Genomic DNA, 22,795 nt, shown 5'->3' with positions numbered 1-22,795 from the left:
AGCCATCCCCTACAATGTAGAATTTTAAATGGGTGCAGCCAATGAATAACTACCACTCCTATTCCTCACACATCAACTCCTCTATTGCTGGAAACATGGAGATTTTTTACTCTTCGGTTTTTTCTTTTTTTTTTTTTTAATTTTTTTTTCAACGTTTTTTATTTATTTTTGGGACAGAGAGAGACAGAGCATGAATGGGGGAGGGGCAGAGAGAGAGGGAGACACAGAATCGGAAACAGGCTCCAGGCTCTGAGCCATCAGCCCAGAGCCTGACGCGGGGCTCAAACTCACGGACCGCGAGATCGTGACCTGGCTGAAGTCGGACGCTTAACCGACTGCGCCACCCAGGCGCCCCAGTCTCTTCGGTTTTTTCAAATTCAGTCAGAATTTTTTTTTTTTTTTTTTTTTTTTTTTTTTTTTTTAGAAATCATATGCATTCAGTTATCTTAAGTTCATACTTTGGCCTATACAATATCAGTACATTACTAGGATTCAGATTTTAATAAATAGCTCAGAATTATGAATATCTTAGCTGTCTGATTGTTGTGTAAATATTAATTTTTAAATATTAGAATAATCCAGAAAGTAACATAGGTCTAGTTTATTATTGATTGCATCAACCCCTGATTACTCTAGAAAAATCACTTCCCAAATTATCGACAGTGTCACTGCTGTGCATATCTGATGTCTCCTTCAGCAACCTTACTGATAGCTAATCCAACACTTAACTTATTTTTAACTGCACCTGTATCAGTTTACTTTGTATGCACAGAAGTCCCTTGAAACCTGAGCACTTAACCCTTATGTTTTCAATGCTAAAGTGAAAACTCTCTACAGAAGTGTCAACTAAGTTAGCAGTTAGAGAAGTAGGTCCATTTACTGACACTAAGTAACAATTCTTCATTATTTATTTTGGACCATCTAAGTAAAAAGCAGTTCATTGTTTGCCACGCCCATTCACGGGTAAATACAAAGACATAATGAAAGCTTCAAAATATCTTATGCCAAACCATACCTATCTTAATATAGCAGTTTCTGAGTCATAGATTTAAATTTGAAAAAATCCAATCTCATTTAGTACAAATCCTCCTGCATTTTCTGTATTGAACACACGAGGAATAACAGGTAGCCTCTTGTTTCAAGAGTAGTTTCATTCCTAGTAAGTGAAGATTTGTCATATTCATCTTCAGGTGAGGATTGGAGACAAGGCTTGGACTTAAGGAGACAAAAAGAGGTAGCTTAGTAAAACTAGAATATCTAAAGTGATAGCTTTTGAGCAGTACTTTAGGCCAGAAAGAAAAAAAGATATACCACTAATGAGGGACAACATATTAACATCTGTCTGTACGTGGATCTGGGATCTGGATGGGGAGTATTTTTCCTGAAGTATCTTTTTCTAAGTCTTAACTGACATGGCTATGTATACCAAATTTAGAAGACCTGTGGTGTTAACATCAACAATACAATTATAATAAAAATTAGTCCAAGGCTGTTACATAGACACCGAATATATACACATGTAAAACCATTATGGGGTAAAAACAGTGAAACTAGGCTGTTTTGGTTTTCTAGAAAACAAACAGAAGAGAAGCTTTTAAATGGTGGCATTCATTACAGCATTAGAAAACATCAAATGCCTGTGAATACATATAACAAAATGTATGCACAAATATCTACCCTTATAAATACAAAACACAGGAAGTTTTTTTTAAAAATATGAATAAATTTTCTTGGATTGGAAAATGTTCAAATATTTGAAAACCCTGTATTTTAAAACTATCCTATGAATTCAATGAAATCATATGTACATTTGTGTAAATCCACAACTTCTTTCTAAAGTGTACATGGTAATTTAAGTCTTGAGCAGCCAAGGAAAACTGGAAGAAGAAACACAAAGCTGGAGAAATGAAAGATTCAGATACCAAAATCCATTATAAATATGGAGTATCTTAAAAGCTGTGGTATTTATTACAAGGACAGATAATAAACAATAGGATATGTATCATTTTTTTTGATAAATGACTACAGCAAGAAAAGGTCAAAATAACCTCTTAAATGGTTTAAGTTCAATTAGACATACATGTTTTTCAAAAAGGGAATGATAACCCTTGATTTATACTTATCATATGCAAAAGTCAATTACAGATACATCATAGATTTAAAGAAGAAAAATTAAACAATAAAGCTTTTAGTTGAAAACATTCTTATTTATTTCCTTGGAGCAGGCAAGTTTTTAGCAGAATGTAATGTAAAAGGATATTCAGTGAATTAAGTTCCATTAAGATGAATTAAAATACACCATGAAGAAGGTGAAAATTAACCAGTGTGAGAAGATGTATGCGATGCATAAGTCAAGACCTGTACCCAGATAATACACAGCGTCCCACAAATAGTAAGAAAAAAGCAGACTAATAAGAAATGTGTACAAGGCCTGTACAGGCATTTCAAATGAGGATTTTCCAGGGGTCAGTATGCATATTAAAAGGTGTTACTTTGCTTATTCATCAGAAATGAAAATTAGATACAACTACACAGCCAAAAGAATGGTCAAAATAAAAATGACACACAATAGTGAAGTTTAATGAGGGTGTAGATAGATGGAAATTTCCATGAACTTTGGTCTGAAGTACAAATTGATAAAAATCACTGTGCTGTGATATCTACCAACGGAACATATATTTACTGAACCAAAGTCCATGAAGTAATTCCTCTTTACTCCAGAAATGCATGCATGTACACATGTATAGGGATGTTCCTAGAAGCATTATTTATAATAACCAAACACTGAAAAAATAAAAAAAATCCACAATAGTAGAATGCATAAATAAATTGTGGAATAGGCAAAGAGCATTGAACAAACTTCATGACCTACAACAAAATGGATGAAATTCCAGGTATAATTTGAATAAATACAGCTAGAGAGAAAAGAGTATGCATGATTTTATATATGAAGTTTTAAAAGTAGGCAATGCAAAATATAATGTGTGAAAATACATACTCAGTTGGCAAAACTATACCAAAAGGGAAGGAAATGTTTATTTATCATTGCCATCAAAATAGTGGTTGTATCCAGTGGGGAAAGAAAGGAATTTCATTTATTTCTATTTTTTTTAATATTTTTTAATGTTTATTTATTTTGAGAGAGAGAGAGACACTGCGAGCAGGGGAGGGGCAGAGAGGGAGGGAGACACAGAATGTGAAGCAGGCTGCAGCTCTTAGCTGTCAGCACAGAGCCTCATGCGGGGCTAGAATTCACAAACCATGAGAGCATGACCAGAATGGAAGTCAGATGCTCAACCTGACCCACTTGGGCACCCCAAGAAAGGAATTTTAATTGCAATGAGCTGTGCCAGGGCCACCTGAAATGCTGGCAACGTTGTACTTCTTGAAACCTAGGGGAGGTTTCAGGTTAAGTGGACAGTCTGATTCTTTAAGATTGACAGGTGCTATAATATGTAAAGGATGCCAATTTTAATTTTGAAAAAAGCTGATTTCCAAGATCATTTAAGGGGATATTAGCAAAAATAACAGTTTAGTTTGAATTAGAACCACAAAATCTAAGTGGCAGTTATGATAGTTAAGATAATATTTAAAATTGGAGTCAAAGACATATTTCCTGAAGAGGACATCTCAGATACAGAAATAATATGCTCTGCTTTATTATCATCGGCTTGTTATTATTTGCACTCCATAAAGGTTTTCCATATATTTCTCATACATTGACTGTATCACAACTTACCTGATTTATTTACTTAAAACCGTTTAATCTTGGGGTGCCGGCGTGGCTCGGTTGGTTGAGCACCCAACTTCGGCTCAGGTCATGATCTCGTGGTTCATTGGTTTGAGCCCTACATCGGGCTCTGTGCTGACAGCTTGGAGCCTGGAGCCCACTTCAGATTCTGTCTCTCCCTCTCTCTCTCTGCCCCTCCCCTGCTTGCACTCTCTCTCTCTCTCTCAAAAATAAATGTTAAAAAATATTTTAAAAAATTTTAAATTTTAAATTTTAATTTAATTTAATTTTAATTAAAAATGTTTAAAAACCAGTTTAATATTTTACTTTCTTTTCTAGTTGAAAAGTTTATTTTTTCTCTTAATGTGGTATCAAACTGTTCATATGTCTGTAATATTTGATTACCTGATGAGAGTCAAACATTTAAGCTTACCTTTTTTGTTAAGCCAGGTTATGCTATTATAAAACAAGGAATGAAGTGGAATTCAGAATGAAAAATGAAACATTCTTTTTTTTTAAATAACACTTTTGACACACACCCTTAAGATGGCACTGATTTAGCTAAAAGGAATACATTCCTCCTTAACTTTATAAATTAAGCAGAAAACTGCTGAAATCTTTAGCACTTTATTTCACATACACCATATTCCATAACTAAAGCTCTCAGGATTAAGATAGTCTAGGAAACATTACATGGATTATTTTTATTTTTTTAATAAAACTTTCTTCTATATCTATAGTCTTTCTGTGTTCTAGTTTGTTGATAGGTTAATATACATTATATAAAATAAAAGTTGTGTGCTTAAATGCTATTTGACAAACTTAAATAGATTTCTTTACAGCAGGAATTCACATCCTTCTCTATTTCCTAGTGCATACCTTGACTCTTGAAGAAAAAGAAATTAACTGTATAAGACTATAAAATCTTTTCAGGTTGGTTCTTATTAGCCACGATTTGCAGACTATACTTTGGTAAAATTGAGCTTAATTCTAGGTAAAAGCCACAGCATTCATTTCTACCACTATGTGATGGATGTAAAGAAACAAAGGGTATCTTACCTACTATTTCATCTTGGTAATGGGAGGTTATGGGTAAAATAATTGACTTGTGAGAGTTTGGGATTATTAGTGCTCTGGTGAATATTTCACAGTAAAGTTAAGATGTCTTTCACCTTAGCAGTACTATGTAGGCATATTTTTATATCTTTTGATCACAAGAGTCACTGGTTGATTGGGAAATGATATTATACCTGTAAACTTCCCAAGACCACCAGTAAGATTAAGATTAAAACACATAAACTAACTTTACATAAATATAGTTTAGGCAGTCAGCTATATGTGTAAGAGCACTTCTTCTGTGTTGTGGGTCTGAGCCAAAGGCATAGAGCCACATTCAATGTTTTGCACTGGACAAGTTTCCTTCATTTAAAAAAAATTTTTTTTAACTTAGAGGTTTATAGGATTGGATACTTTAAATGAACACAGAATTTTTAAGAGTGCTTAGTTTCTGTGGAAGGGTTTATTTGGCTTTATAAACTAGTACATGTCAATTATGCATCAATTGACAGTTAAGAGAGTATTGAGATTTATTTTGAGAGATGCTGTGTAATCAATTTTAAATTACAGGACACTAATATAATTAGATTTTTAACACATAAAAATTGTAAGGAATATTTAGGCACTTAATCGGAATTTTAAAAGCCAGTGATAACAAGTTAATAATTATGACAACTAATAGAGTATCTATATAAATGTCACTATTTTTATTAATTGATATTTAATTTGCTCTAGCCTGCCTTGGTAAATGTTAATTAAATGCCAGAAAATTTCTTATAATTTTCACATATTAATAATCTTATAATTATGTCTTTATTGCTTATATAATTATGAGTTAATTACACAGCTACTAGATTTACTATACCCTTTATAGAGAGCTCAGGACTATCCATTTTTCTCCACAGGTCAATAAACTTGATTGCCTGTTAACTGCTTTCAGTCATAGAACATCAAAAGCTGTTTAAGAATAAATATACATTTCCATCCAACACAGTGAACATCACTGATCAAACTAGGAAAAATGAGATAATGGAAATCTGCCATTATTCCTTTTATTAATCTATTATTATATTTTACCTTAGAAGGTCTTTGTCAATTTAGGACAAAACGGAGGAATTGTTTCTTTCACAGACTTTTCTTTTTTTTTTTTTTCAATATATGAAGTTTATTGTCAAATTGGTTTCCATACAACACCCAGTGATCATCCCAAAAGGTGCCCTCCTCAATACCCATCACCCACCCTCCCCTCCCTCCCATCCCCCATCAACCCTCAGTTTGTTCTCAGTTTTTAAGAGTCTCTTATGCTTTGGATCTCTCCCACTCTAACCTCTTTTTTTTTTTTTTCCTTCCCCTCCCCCATGGGTTTCTGTTAGTTTCTCAGGATCCACATAAGAGTGAAACCATATGGTATCTGTCTTTCTCTGTATGGCTTATTTCACTTAGCATCACACTCTCCAGTTCCATCCATGTTGCTACAAAGGGCCATATTTCATCCTTTCTCATTGCCACATAGTACTCCATTGTGTCTATAAACCACAATTTCTTTATCCATTCATCAGTTGATGGACACTTAGGCTCTTTCCGTAATTTGGCTATTGTTGAGAGTGCTGCTATAAACATTGGGGTACAAGTGCCCCTATGCATCAGTACTCCTGTATCCCTTGGGTAAATTCCTAGCAGTGCTATTGCTGGGTCATAGGGTAGGTCTATTTTTAATTTTTTGAAGAACCTCCACACTGTTTTCCAGAGTTCCTGCACCAATTTGCATTCCCACCAACAGTGCAAGAGGGTTCCCGTTTCTCCACATCCTCTCCAGCATCTATAGTCTCCTGATTTGTTCATTTTGGCCACTCTGACTGGCGTGAGGTGATATCTAAGTGTGGTTTTGATTTGTATTTCCCTGATGAGGAGCGATGTTGAGCATCTTTTCATGTGCCTGTTGGCCATCTGGATGTCTTCTTTAGAGAAGTGTCTATTCATGTTTTCTGCCCATTTCTTCACTGGGTTATTTGTTTTTCGGGTGTGGAGTTTGGTGAGCTCTTTATAGATTTTGGATACTAGCCCTTTGTCTGATATGTCATTTGCAAATATCTTTTCCCATTCCGTTGGTTGCCTTTTAGTTTTGTTGGTTGTTTCCTTTGCTGTGCAGAAGCTTTTTATCTTCATAAGGTCCCAGTAGTTCATTTTTGCTTTTAATTCCCTTGCCTTTGGGGATGTGTCAAGTAAGAAATTGCTACGACTGAGGTCAGAGAGGTCTTTTCCTGCTTTCTCCTCTAGGGTTTTGATGGTTTCCTGTCTCACATTCAGGTCCTTTATCCATTTTGAGTTTATTTTTGTGAATGGTGTGAGAAAGTGGTCTAGTTTCAACCTTCTGCATGTTGCTGTCCAGTTCTCCCAGCACCATTTGTTAAAGAGACTGTCTTTTTTCCATTGGATGTTCTTTCCTGCTTTGTCAAAGATGAGTTGGCCGTACGTTTGTGGGTCTAGTTCTGGGGTTTCTATTCTATTCCATTGGTCTATGTGTCTGTTTTTGTGCCAATACCGTGCTGTCGTGATGATTACAGCTTTGTAGTAGAGGCTAAAGTCTGGGATTGTGATGCCTCCTGCTTTGGTCTGCTTCTTCAAAATTACTTTGGCTATTCGGGGCCTTTTGTGGTTCCATATGAATTTTAGGATGGCTTGTTCTAGTTTCGAGAAGAATGCTGGTGCAATTTTGATTGGGATTGCATTGAATGTGTAGATAGCTTTGGGTAGTATTGACATTTTGACAATATTTATTCTTCCAATCCATGAGCACGGAATGTTTTTCCATTTCTTTATGTCTTCTTCAATTCCTTCATAAGCTTTCTATAGTTTTCAGCATACAGATCTGGTACATCTTTGGTTAGATTTATTCCTAGGTATTTTATGCTTCTTGGTGCAATTGTGAATGGGATCAGTTTCTTTATTTATCTTTCTGTTGCTTCATTATTAGTGTATAAGAATGCAACTGATTCCTGTACATTGATTTTGTATGCTGCAACTTTGCTGAATTCATGTATCAGTTCTAGCAGACTTCTGGTGGAGTCTATCGGATTTTCCATGTATCATATCATGTCATCTGCAAAAAGTGAAAGCTTGACTTCATCTTTGCCAATTTTGATGCCTTTGATTTCCTTTTGTTGTCTGATTGCTGATGCTAGAACTTCCAACACTATTTCACCAACTTTTCTAAGATGATGTAAATGAAGAGTATTTTCTTTCTAGGTGCTTTTATGTGTATCATCCCATTTTATACATAGAAGAACTTTATAAAATCCAATGATCTCCATTTGGCCAATAAGGAAACTGATTTAAAGATTAAGTGACTTTCCTAATATAATCCCATATTATTATTTCTTAACCCACACATTGACCTTTGTTGCTCTCCATTCCCTTCTATTTAGACCCCCCCCCCCCCACACACACACACCCAACTGTCAACTTCCAATGTAGGTAAATTGTCACTATGCTTTCTATCTCTAATTTTGGTAGATGACTAAACATACAAAGAAGAAAAGCATAAGTTTAGTGATTGGCTCTTCAACAAAACCATGTTTCTAACTCAAATTTTTACTACTGTGGTAAAGCCTGGTGATGAAGAAGCCTGGTGATGAAGAAGCCCATGCTTTATTCACCTTTGCATTCCTAGCTGAGGGTCTATGATAGAACATTCAGTATTTGACACAGATATATAAGTGAATTCAAAACTTTTAGGGTCATCTAGGTGGCTCAGTTGGTTAAGTGTCCAACTCTTGGTTTTGGTTCAAGACATGATCTCACGATTTGTGAGTTCAGGCCCCACATGGGGCTCTGCACTGTTAGTGGATTATCTCTTCCCCTCCCCCACTTGCTTTCTCTGTCTCTTTCAAAATAAATAAATAAGCTTTAAAAAATGTAAACACTTTCAATCAAGGTAGGTCCATTTCCTACTTCTCTCGATGGCCATATGGAGCATCAATATCAATCCTCAGATTTTAAGCTTGCTACTTTCGTACCAGTGTGACAATATTTTCAGGTAGAGAGAGACCCTCTTCAACCACTTCCTTGTATCTGCTCATTCTCATATTTCAACCCATTCTCTGCTTATTTTTCCTTATTGCAGAAACAGTGACTTTTTTTAGGGCAACTCCTCCATTTATGTTCCTGATCATCTCTATTTTTATCTAGTGTTTATAGGCCATCACTGATTTCATAAAAAGTACAAATGAAAAGCATATACCATTATTTAAGCACAGAATAATTTAAATGTCAAAATCACTGAATAGAGGAGAAAATTCATTTATATTTTATTTACAGAAGTATTTTATAGACAAACTTGATTTTTTAAAATTTTAATTGCATGTCCTAAAATAAAATAACCATAACTGAAATATATAATATTAGTCTTTTTTCAACATATTGCACCTTGATGTATTAGGAAAAGAGTGGAATTGGATATTATGGCATCTACTGTTAAAATTGTGCACTTGAAAATGAGGGAAATAGATGAAAAAGCTTTTGTGGTCATTTCTAATTCTAGATTTAAAATCAAAAAACTCCGCTGGACATAGTTTATTGAGATTAGGATAGATTGTTAAGTAAGCAACAATCACTTCTTCTGTATTCTCATTCTTGATTTTATAAAACAGTATTTTTTTCATCATTACGCAAATTTTATTATAATTATTCTTGTATTGTATTAAATAGCCTACATATTCAGAACATGCAAGAGACAAAGTTTTACAGGAATCAGTATGAAATCTGCTACTCAGCCTGGGATCCAATTTTCTTCATAATTTGATGTCACACTGCTTACTTGATGCATTTTCTCAGTTCTCACAACATATAAGTATTATTCTTATCTCCTACTACCTCCATAGCTGGCTAGTCTACAGCTGTGACCAAAAAGACTCTATCCACTCACTTCTGAGTATTCACATTGTTCTCATTTTGAAAGAACCGATGAAGTCTTATATTTTATCATCTTTATGACATATTATCAAACTAGCCTTCACTCGTCTCCTTTAACAGTAATGTTCCTCAGTAAATACTGTTCATTTGATTGATCACCGCTTTTACACTGTTACTTCTTCACGTGCATTTTTAATTTTTCCCAAACTGTATCATTAGCTTTTTCAAATGAATGACTAGGACTTCAGTTTCTGTTTTATGTCCAACAGCCCCAGGCAATGTATTATGCATACAGCATGCAATAGGCATTGTTTAATTCTTATTTAAATCTTGTACCAGGGCAGCATTTTTAAATTCTGTGATTCTTTGGTGAAAGACAACGAATTACCTAGAAGCTTGTAGAAATAGTCCTCAGGCCTGTCCTAGATCTGAGAATTATGGAATAAGGCCCAATACTTTTTAAAAGGAGCCTCACTAATTCTTATGTACACTATAGACTGGGGCAACTGAGTTTGTATCTAGATTACTAATGTATAAACCTTACCTACTTTTCACCTTTGTTTAGTGTTGATGAACATCGAAGGAAAAAGGATACTGCAATTTGTCAAACATTTTTTGAATCTTTAGATGAACTAGATACTATTAGGATAAGTAGATACACTTCTGTTTCCACATATGCCTTCTTTACAGATAACATTTAGAATATCACAACAAGAAACTATGAAACACCAATGAAAAATATTTTGATGATCTGAACAGTTGATGTGCTTTGAAATCTAGTTTGTATAGCGAAACAATGTGCTAAATAACAAATTTTAAAACATTAAAAATAGACCAGTTCCAACAAAAGGAGATTATTAAAGAAAATTCAGTGTATATCACTTTGTTCTCCCTAAAGATATATATCCTTTTTAAGAGAGGAAGAACTTAAATACAATTAAATATAAATATATAAGCGAGGAAGAACTTAAATATAAGAACAAAATATAATTGAGAAAAAAAATTGAATTATCCTGCTAGTTTGTTTTGTTTTGCTTTTCTGTGGGTAAGAGCCATAATTCATTTTGTGAATTGTATTAGGGAAAATAAAATGTGTCTTAAAAGACTGCTTAGGTGAAGCTCCATTCTGGAGTAAGAATTAAATTTTATGGGAAACCAATTTCTCTGAAGCTTTTCAGCTTAAAAATGATTTTTTTTTCAAAAGCTCTAATCATTACCTTTGGTTTAATTCAACCAGCAGCTAATCAAACCAGAGTTTCATGAACATTCTTTACAGAGGAAGTTGGTTCATAGATATAAACTTTAATTTTTAATATCTTGACTTTGGGTGTGTAGAGAGAGATAATATAGTTTCCAGGTATGCATTTAATTTTTAATTTCTGCTTGTGCCATTCTGAAGGCCGTCGGGCAGTCGTGTCCTGCTACAAAGGCACCGTTCCCGTAGGACTGGACATTTACGCACTGTAAATACACAGCTGTGCGCTGTACTGGTTTCCAACGCTCACATTAGTACGACGCTAATCCATGTATATTTGCAAATTGTTATGATCATTGCTCAGAAATGGCATCAGTTGCAGCTGCAGCATTCTGAAAATATTTCAGACTTGTGATGGCTGGAACAACAACACAGAAATTATAATCATCTGACATCCATCACCACTGCTCCTTCACTTGATTGCACCAGTCAACAAATCCTGGGCAGGAAGACAGTGAAATAAGGAGCTGCACCAGCCTCATCTATTAAAGAAATCTTTATTTTTTTTCCCTCTGATTCTCACCATTCCAAATTTCTGCCATCTCCCTTCTTCCATTTCAAACAGTATCCAATACACAAATAGAATAAGAAAAAGAAGCAGGATTTTTCAAAATGTCCATTAAGTGTGCTACTTCTTCAGAACTGAATAAACACGCTTCTAAAAAAACTGTCTCATAGACTGTGAGGTTACTAAATGTTATTCTGAATATGATTTTATTTATAGTGTAAACCTATTTATCTGGCTATTTTTCTCTTCTTATTCCCCCTCTTTGTTTCTCTTCTTCCTGGACAACTAAATATACTCCATGTCCAGGGTAGATGGGATTTCTTTGAAAATGCTGCTCTTTTGTCTCTTAATCCGTATACTATGGCTCAACAGTTTTCTGTTACAGGCTATTCTGATAATTGATGTCTATGAAATCACTATAGACAATTCAATCTATAACATTTTTTAAAGTCTCTGTTATAACCTTACTTAGTTGTACTGGTCTTTGTTTAATCTCTCAGACAAGCTAAGCAACTTTATAAAGTCTAACACCGAGCAAGTGCTTTTACTTAACATACGTTAAATACATGTTGTAGAATGAACTAATGAATATATAAATATTCTGATGACCTATTACAAAAGTTTATTTTGTCTTCTCAAATTAAGATTCATTTAGACAAATAAAAATGTCCTAATCTTGTAGCATGTAGTAAAAAATCTTTCATTGGCTAACCTTTGCTTGTCTATTATCCCTGTTATAAACTCCATCATTTACCACACCACATATTATACCTGAATATCTGCAGATTTTAAATGTACTATTTCATGCCTTCTGCATATTTTCTCTGTGAGAATTCTGTTCACTAATAACATATCTCAAAGACACTTTCTCTAGAAACCTATTAAAGCATACAATTCAATTTTTTAATAAAATTACAGAACTAGGTAACTATGACCAAAATCTAATATAGAACATTTCCATCACCCAAGTTTTGATTCTCTTAATTCTTCCTGTAGATTTGTGTTACTGGTTTTTGTTTGTTTGTTTTTCACTCTATTCCATCTTTATTCCCACCTGCCTCCTTTGTGCTGCTGTTGTATAATACACTTGTATAATATAATACAAATTACATGTTTATATATATATATGTATACACACACACACACACACACATATATATATGTGTGTGTGTGTGTGTGTGTGTGTGTGTGTAAACTCTAAATAATGCAATTGTATATATATATTGTATTCAATTTTTAGTCAGTTAAGAAGAGGGAGAAGAAATATGTAATACTACCAATAGATAGATAGACATAGATAAAGATATAGATATTTTTTTACCAGCACTCTATTATTTTAATTTATTTTTATTATTTGTTTTATTACCAGTACTCTGGCTTTTGTCATGTGGCTTTGAATTATCTGCTGTTACTTTCCTTCAACCTGTAGGATCTTCTTTCATTACTTCTGATAACACAGATGTGGTAACATATTATTCATATTTTATTTTCATTTTTGAAAGATTCTTTTTTTTTATTTTTTACTTTCACAACATTGAATAAGTTGTCTGCTACTGTCTGGTCTCTGTTGTTTCTGATAAGAAGTCAGTGATTAATTTTATTAGGTTTTCCTCAACTGTGATAAGTTGTTTTTCTATATCTGCTTTCAAAATATTTTCTTTATCTTGGTCTTTCAACATTTAACTGTGATATTACTGAGTGTGGAGCTCTTTATATTTATCCTACCTGGAATTCATTATATTTTTTTGGATGTATATATTAATATTTTTCATCAGATTTGGAATAGTTTAAGCCGTATTTTTCAAAAACTTTTCCTATTATTTTGTCTCTCTTCTCTCCTTTGGTATTATGAGTATGTTGGTGTTCTTAATGATGCCCACATTTTTCTAAGGCTCTGTTTATATTTCCTCATTTATTTTTATCTCTGTTCTTCAGACTGATCATCTCTATAGTCTCTTTTCAAGTTTGCTCAATCTTTGATTTGCCTCATTAAATCTACTGTTGAGCATCTGGTGATTTTTTGTTCTTATTAACTGTAGAATTTCCACTTAGTTCTTTCTTCTAGTTTCTGTCTCATTATTGATAATATTCTCTTTTTGAAGAGATATCACTATTATGATTTCCTTTCATTCTTTACCTGTGATTCGCTTAGTTCTTGAAATAAATTAATATTAGCTGCTTGGAAATCTGCTAAATCCAAAATCTGGGTCCCACAGAAACGGTTTGTGTTGTATGTTACATTCATCTGTTTCAAGTACACATTGTAGAGCTTTGCATGTCTCATAGTTTTTTTGGTTCAAAACTGTTACCTTAAGGTAATATATTGTCAAAACTATGCAGACTGAGTTTCACCCACAAACTCATATAGAGAGTTTTTGTTTTTGTGGTTGGTCATTTTCTCTTTTGTTGAATGACTTGGTTGAAATGACTCTGAAGTTTATGTTCCATGCAATTTGAATCCTCTGATGTCCCTGCTTAGATGTCTCTTTTTCTTGTTTTATCTTTTAGCCTGTCTATGAAGGGTTTCTCCATAGGTCACTTACTGATCAAAGAGTGTGTTTACATCCCCTCACCAGTTTGATTTCCACTCTTTATTGTTGGAGGTGTATGTGGCTTGTCAGCTGTCATCGCAGTCGGTTTTTAGCAAACATTAAGCCAAGAACTGGTAGCTTGGAAGTTCTCTGATTTTTTCTGAGAGAGCATGGCCTTGGGTATGCATAGAGTCTTCCAGATGGCCAGAGGTGCATGTTGTTTCATTTTGACATAAATAAACTTCCGAGAGGTTGTTCCTTAGTTAGAGTAACGTAATGTCTAGCCAACATTTAACCAGAGATTTTAGTTAACCCCCCTGTGCCAGTGGTTTTCTTCCCTCTGTTAATGGATGTGTGTGAGATTTACGGATGGTTTTCAAGTATTTCCCAATCTGACATTGGGTACAGCCCTGTGAATGTGCACAATCTTTCTGGTTCCCAGAGTTGAATGTGATCTCAGGGGGCTCTTCTTATCCTTCTCCCAGTTTGCTCTCTGTTAAATCTCTGATGATTCCACTGTTTAGCTGGTGGTAGTCAGTACTGTGGAGCAACCAGACTCTCTTAATTGCTTTCTCCCAAGATCTGCATTGTTTTTGACATTGAAGGGAGCCTCTGTTCTGGTTGCCAGCACTCACCTAAAGGAGTGTTTCTGCAACCTGGGGCTAGGGAGGACAAGGTACCCTGGTGACCTTCTCCCTTTGTTATGAAATCATAGTCCTAGACAGGGAACTACAGGGAGAGGGTGCCTCCTTGTTTCCACACCCACCCAGGGTCAGGTTGCCTAAGGCAGACCTGGGGAGCACCAAGGGATTAGGTTGTCCTTCAAATGCCACAAACTCTTGGTATTCTTACTAAGGTTTAGAAGATTTCCTTGAATGAATGCTTCTCTTTACTACATATCCTTAGGACAATTTTCAGAGAGTTCAGTTGTTATCATCATCATCACCTTCATCATCATCAATAATGCAACATGGACAAGTGGGGCTTATTAGAGGAATGTAAGCATTTCTTTTTATTAATGTGTCTATTAGCATAATTCACTATAGCAGTAGACCAAAACTTTTTTAAAAAGTATGTGATAATCTCCTTAGATTCTGAAAACTCAGTGATGAGACACACACTTCAAAAAACACTCATTAAAGATCTTTCTTCTAAAAATATTTTGCAAGCATAATTTTACTTACCTATGTATTTACCTATTATTTCAACCAGGGAACCGCAGAGAGACCTCCTTTATCATCACAATCATTTAAAAGTCTTCTAAATGTTGTAAAAGAAACAAGGGATAAACATTAAGCAGGAGAAAGTGAAATTATCCCTACATGTAGATGATATTACTTCTTATTTTGAATGCCCAAGAGAATTAATTAAAACTACAAGTGATATGGTAATTCGATAAGGAGGTGGGCAACCACAACCAGGGAGGTAATAAAATTAATGAAACACGTTATTTATACAAACAAGACCAAAATAAAGAAAATACTGAAGAACCAGTAAGACATGTACAAGATTTATTGGAAGAACAATTTTAATTGCTACTAAAAGTCACAAAATAATACTTGTGTATTTTACGTCTGTTTAAAGTTGCATGGCTGATAGAACTGAATTCTAAGCAGTGGATGATTATAGTTAATGGAATAGCCAGTCTGTTTAGTGACCAGATACTCTCTCACAAGGACTGAGTGGTTGCCTGACATCTTTATCACACTAATGCACCATTAGAATGCGGCCCTTGTTAGACCAGACACAGTAAAGAACAAGCATATTCTGTACTATGAAGACATACTAGAATTTTGTAGAAAGACAACTCTAACTGAACTGTAGTTGTGGGAGTGGGTAATTTTTTTTAAACATCATTACTGCATTTCATAGATTCCTTACCACCAGCACCAACCCACCCTAATTGATGCGTAATAACTCCTAGAAGAAATAAAAATAGGGCACTGGATTGTCTTCTAGGATAAGAGAATATATATAGCCTAATCTTCAAGTGAGTTTAGTGTACTCTATTTACTGATGTTAAAAATATATATGTTGACTTTTGCTTGTAAGGTTAATTAACTATATCTTAAAAAGGTATTCATCTTTCTATATAAATAATGTCCGAATATAGTGCCTCCATGTTTGGGTAATGTTAATAAAGCATTTTCTTTTTCTGAAGTCCAGAATAGAAATGTTTCTGTGGTTCTGCTTTTACAGAGGAAATTTATTATATTAGGCCACAGCTGTAAATTTTCTCCCTCCAATCCTATAAATTTCTTCTAAATGTTTAATGGTTTATAACTGTAATTATTCTTGTGTGCCAACATTAAACTTTAAAAAGTTTAATTTGGAGACTATTCGGAGAAACTCATCTTTTTTACAGCCTCATAAATAGTTCTTTGATGAAATGAGCAGAGGCTCTGTGTCTGCCCGAGGTGAATACAAATGACACCACATAGACTATACTTATGGAGAGGAAACAAATGCATCGATGCCTAAAGTGATCAGCTAGTCCTCAATAGCAATGGGGAGTGATGTGTTCAAAGATGGGAAATGACAGGGTTCTCAAGCCTCCTCCTCCTTGTCCTTGCCCCACCCCCACCCCCACCATTTTCTCCTCCACCTTATTTTCCTGAAAGTTTTTAATATTCCCAACTAGTTCTAATAAACAGAGGATGGTATAGGGGTAGTCACCATGGGGCATACACACTCCTAATCCATAATATATAGTTCATGACTTCTATTTAGTCAGTATATTTCAACACCACTTTTAAAGACTATCTAATGGAGAGGGCATGGCTATATCATATATTACTAAGAGTATGCCTTCTTCACAAAGTTTAGTTGCTAAATTGTACCAGTTCTGGAACTCAGATGAATGAAAAATGCTTTAGTTTTGAAGTAGGCTATGAAAATTGAGATAAATATTGGAAACTCTCAAGTGAGTTATATATGGAGTGCTTCCAAAGGTGAATTTACATGGTAGTTCTTTTAAGTTAAGATAGAATAACCATTAAAATTCCTTTAATTAAATTCAAGGGACAAACATTGACAACTTTGGCTACCTACAGGTATATAGTAAAATAAGGGCACATCCTGAATAAGATTGAAGATTAGTTTTCATTTTTTAATTATTAGATTATTATGTGTTAATCTATATCTTCCCACAAAACAGTGCTTTTTCTTTTCGTATAACTGTTTGAATTGAAAATATTCTCAAATTAATCTATAATATTTTGACATCCTACCTTAATCCAAAAAATATTTAGGGTGACGGATAATGAAATAGATATCTTAAATCATTATTTCTTCTATATATTAATATATACATGTTTGTAGCATGTATTTTTTTCCTAATTTTAAAACCAACACATAATCAAACAATAACAACATACAGAAAAATAGATTTAAGCACAACTAAAAACATCTATTTTCTTTTCCAGAGGAGTCTATTCACTCCATAGGTGTAATTCACATATGATGGAGAATTGCTTAGCCCAATGAGACCTATGTCAGACTTCTGACTTACAGTAGCATAGGTAATAACTTTGTTTTCTTAAGCCACTCAATTTGTGGTAATTTGTTACAGCAGCAGAGGAAAATAACACAATAAAAATGCATCAGAGGTGTTACGTGCAAAGATAAATATATGATGGAGCACCTGGGTGGCTCAGTGGGTTAACCGTCCAACTCTTAATTTTAGCTCAGGTCATGATCTTATGGTTTATCAGGCTCCATGCTGTCAGTGCAGAGCTTGTTTAGAAATCTGTCTGTCTCCCTCTCTCTCTCTGGCCTTCCCCCATGTGTACTCTTTCTCTTAAACTAAATAAATAAACTCTATAAATAAATAAACTCTATAAATAAATAAATAAATAAATAAGAAAGAAAAAATATATGACAAGTATAAGACAAAGGTTGAGAGGGAAGAAATGAAAATACTAACAAGGAAAAGCAAAGAGTTATAGATAATAAGCCAACAAATCAAGTGGAATCATAAAAACATATAAAATAACCCAAAAAAGTTAGAAAAAGAGAAAAAGGGACAAAACAGATGAGCTCAATAGGAAACATATAATAAGACTGATTTAAGGGTAAAGATGCTGATGATCACGTTAAATGTAAATATATGCCAATTAAAAGTGAGAGATTGTCATATTGAACAAAACACCAGGATGTATGTATAGGCTACCTACAAGAAATGCACTTTAAATATAAACACATGTATAATTTAAACATTTGTGTGGGAAAAAGATATACTATGGTAAAAGTAATCATAAAAGGTTTGGTATAGCCATATTACTATCAGACAACATACATGATTGAGCAAGAATATCACTAGAAATAAAATGGCTATTTTATGAGAGTAAGAGGTGAGTCATTCAAGAGTTTATAATAGTCCTAAGCATTTACACACATAACATTTCAATACATGAAGCAAAAGTGATAGGATTGAAAGAAGGAAAAGTCAGATCCACAATTCAAAGCACATTTTAATACTCTTCTCTCAATAAGAGATAGACCCAGGAGAGAGAAAATCAGTAAGGATATGGAAGATTTGATCAATACTGTCAGCAAAATTAACCTAATTGACAGAGATTCTTAATCATCAACAGAATACACATTCTTTCCTAGGACACATGACACATTTGCCGAGATAGACTATATTCTGGGACACAAACGAGTCTCAGTTGTTTAAAAGGATTCAAGGCACACAGAGTGCATTTTCTGACCATAATGGAAATAAAGGGGAAATCATTGACAGAAAGATCTCTGGACAATCCAAACATAAGCATCAAAATGAAAATTTTAAAAATATTCTGAAATGAATGATAATTAAAACAACATGTAACGAAATATACAGGGTGCTGTTAAGCAGGAAATTAATATCAATGTGGGCTTACACTACAAAAAATATGTCTAAAACTAAAAACCTCAATCTCCATGCTAAGACACTGTAATGATCAAATACAATTAAATGTAGATTAGCAAGGAAAGAAAACTATCAGAATGAAAATAGGAAATCAATTAAATGGGAAAGAAAAGAAAACCAATGCAACTAAAATATTTTTATTTTAGAATATCAATTAAAAAAACCTTCCAACTAGATTAATCAAAAAATAAAATGAGAGAATATTAACATTTCCAAAATAATAAGAGAGGTGATATCATTATACATTCTGCAAATCATGAAAGTATACACAATAAATATTATGAACAGCATAGTAACAATAATTTTTAAAACTTGGATAAAATGGAATGTTTGTTGAAAGCCACAAACTGCTATGGCACATCCAAAAAGAAATGATAACCTAAATCTGTCTATACCTATGGACAAAATTGAATTTACATCTAAAAACCTTTCCAAAACAAACAAACAAACAAAAAACCACAACTCCAGATCAAAATGGCTTCACTGGGGAACTCCACTAAATATTTCAGGAAAACAGCATAATAGCAACTATGAAAAACTCTTCTAGAAAAGAGAAGGGAAGGAAATTTCTAATTAATTCTATGAAGCCAGTATTACCAGAAAAATAAAAGGAAATACAACTAAAGTACTCTTCTTGAACATAGGCATGAAAATTCTAAACAAAATTTACAAAAATAAGTATTAATATACAAACTGTATGAATTATCCATGAAAATACAGGGTTTCTCATAGGAATAAAAAATTGGTTTAATATGCAAATATCAATCAAAGTGTAATTCAAAATATGTATAACTGTTTTTCAAAGAAAAAAAAAAACATGGGATTATATAAATAGACAAAATAAAATTGACAAAATCCAACATTTACCCAGACGAAAATATCTCACACTAAGAATTTTCAGAATTCTGATAAAAGGCATCTACAAAAAAAATTACAAATGATATCATTCTCAATGGTGAGAAACTAAATTTTTTCTAAGATTGGTAACAAAAATATCTCATCTTACCACTCCTACCTATCATTGTACCAGAAGTCCTAGTCAGTGAAATAAGGGCAAGAAAGGAAATGAAAGTCACAGAGGTTGGAAAGAAAGAAATAATAGTCCCTAATTTCAGATAACGTGATTATGTAGAAAGTCCCAGGCAGTCCACAAAACATATCACAAAACTAGCAGGTAAGTTTGGTAAAGTCACAGAGTAAAAAGTCAACACACGAAAAATCAATTGTGTATGTATTTACTAGCAATGGACAATTGGGAACTAACATTTTTTTTAATATAAAAAATCATTCAATAGTTTCTTTAATCATTAAACAAATCACACTATCTTTTATTTTAACTTCACTTATTTTGAGAGAGAGTGAGAGAGAGGGAGAGAACGTGAGCACAAGGGGCGGGGGGCAGAGACGGGGAGAGAGAGAATCCCAAGCAGGCTCCATGTTGACAGTGAGGAATGCCACACGGGACTCAATCTCACTGTGAGATCATGACCTGAGCCTAAATTAAGAGTCAGACCCTTAACTGATTGAGCCACCCAGGCACCCCCACAATGTCTTTTAATTCTCTCCGCCATAATTACTGTTTTTCCCTTTGGCTGATATTTTTCTGGCATGCCTAAAAAGAGATGAAAAGAGGAGGATTGTTTACTCTCTCAGTCAGGAAGAGCCATTTCCTTACTGGGATTCAGTTTAAAGTATCTTTCACAATCCTCTATGCTAGTGTTTTACTATCTAAGTCTGAATCAAATCAGGAATTAGAAATCACACAGTAGGTTAACCAGGGAAAGCATGATATAAAGAACTATGAAAACTATAAGGAAACTCCACATGGTACCTGAAGGATGAGAGTACCCAGGGAAGGAAAACTTGGAAGGGTTTCTGATTTTGTTGGAGAAGGTTTCATTTGGTCTAGTGGATGACAGGGAAGCTTAATGACTTGCCCAGGCCAGAGTTGGTCTGCAGTCATGGTATAAGCAGGAAGCAACGTCACTGTGCTGAGGGTGAAGCACCTTTCTGGGAATGCCCTGGAAAGCAGCACAATGTCCCGCCTGAGAAATCATGGTGCAGATGCAGGCGGGAGGTCTCTCCAGAGCTGATTTTCCTATACAGGGGCTACTGAAGGTTATTGCCAGGCCGAGTCTAGGCCACAATGTTGGCGCAGCGATCAACCAGATGTTCTTATCTGCATACAAGTAACCCACCAAGCAGCCCTGGACAACAGCTAGAAAGCTGTTTCCCCATGTTTCCCCATCCCCCCCCCCCCCCCACACCCGTGTCTCTCCACTAACCTCTACTGAGAAGTATAATAGGCCGCTTACCATGCAGGGAGGATGCTTAGAGTTCTGTCTCTTATGGGGAAGCGTATACAGCAAGGCAAATTTGGAGTAGAGAGGCAAGATAATTGGCATACCCTTTAAAATCTTATATCCTGCTATTTACATAGGTCAAATAGAAAATGAATTATCCAACTCTGTGCTATAAAGATAAATTTCCACAATCATGATTGATAAGTACAGTTAAATTTCTAGACATTGTTAATATGAGGAATTTTTTTAATTTCATCCATCACTTTTCACCAACACAATTACTGTGATCACTGCATTTGCTACCTATATCCTCACTCTGTTCTTTCATTTTGTTTATCCTTTGTAGTCTCCTAACTTAATACAGCTTTTCCTTTCTGTGTACAACCTCATCCCCTTTACCTTCTTGGTTTTTTGGTTTTTTGCTCTGCCGTGTTTTTTTAAGAGAGAGTAAGAGCGAGAGCGTGAGCTGGAGAGAAGGCAGGGTGGGTGAAGGGAGAGAGAGAGAATTTTAAGCAAGTTCCACACTCAAGGAAGAGCCTGATGCAGGGGCTGGATCCCACAACCCTGGGATCTTGACCTGAATGGAAATCAAAACTCAGACGCTTAAACGACTGAACCCCTGAGGTGCCCCTAGATTTTTTCATGACTTCATCATCTCTTATTTTTTAAAACAGAATTATTGAGGAATAATTGACATAAAATAAACTGTACATATTTAAAGTGTAGAATTTAATAAGTTTTGACCTATGAATACAACTGGAAAATCATGGCAATCAAGATAATGAACATAATCATCAGCCCCAAAGTCTGTGCATGCTTCATTGTCCTGACGCGTTCCTGTCCCTCCCACCTTTGCGGCTCATCTGCAAGCAACCGCAGATCAGCTTTCTGTCGCCATAAGATTTACCCATTATCTTCTTAATAACTCTAGAATCCGTCATACTGCCTCTCTCATTCCTGAATTTGGTAATTTGTGGATTCTCTCAGCTTTTACTGATCAGTCTGACTAGAGGTTGATCAATTTTATTGATCTTCTCAACGAGGTTTCAGTTTCAACTGTTTCCTCTTTTTTTTTTTTCTATTTCATTGATTCCTGGTCTGATTTTTATTACATATTCTATTTAAATGTAGTTTAATTTGTTTCCTTATGTTGTAAGATGAAAGACAAGATCTTTGATTTGAGGCCTTTCTTTTTTTCTAATATATATCCATTTAATGATATTTTAAAAATGCTTATCAGTTGTTAATAATGTTTCATCATCATTTTATAGCTGAACCTACATCCCACAGATTATATGTTGCATTTTTATTTTCATTTAGTTCAGTATACTTTCCAATTTTACTTTTGATTTCTCCTTTGATAAACCAATTATTTAACAAGTATGTTATTCAGTTTCTCAGTATTTTGGAATTTTCCAAAGATCTTTCTGTATTGATATCTTATATCTTGTATATTTATTCACACATTTGTTAGTGCTCTTCATTTATTTGTTATACAATTTTGAAAATATTCCACCCTTGACAGTATATCCTAACCACTATGTAATGATACAGCAGAACATTTGAAAATCATAAGTCCAAGTAATGTA

The 22,795-nt window shown here is 34.3% G+C and overlaps 1 protein-coding gene across 1 annotated transcript in view; it reads right to left on the bottom strand.

Annotated features, from left to right (window-relative positions):
• The window catches only part of LOC128312010 (uncharacterized), a 152,179-nt gene extending 130,032 nt beyond the window's left edge, over positions 1-22,147 (bottom strand). Inside the window, exon 1 of the mRNA XM_053204259.1 lies at positions 22,057-22,147. Coding sequence (XP_053060234.1) covers positions 22,057-22,147 — 91 coding nt within the window. The remainder of the gene's footprint in view (positions 1-22,056) is intronic.
• Between the last annotated feature and the right edge of the window lie 648 nt (positions 22,148-22,795).

The sequence above is a fragment of the Acinonyx jubatus genome, chromosome D4 (assembly GCF_027475565.1).
Source record: "Acinonyx jubatus isolate Ajub_Pintada_27869175 chromosome D4, VMU_Ajub_asm_v1.0, whole genome shotgun sequence".
Lineage (NCBI taxonomy): Eukaryota > Metazoa > Chordata > Mammalia > Carnivora > Felidae > Acinonyx > Acinonyx jubatus.
The sequence above is the reverse complement of the archived record's forward strand: the minus strand, read 5'-3'. Positions and strand labels throughout refer to the sequence as shown.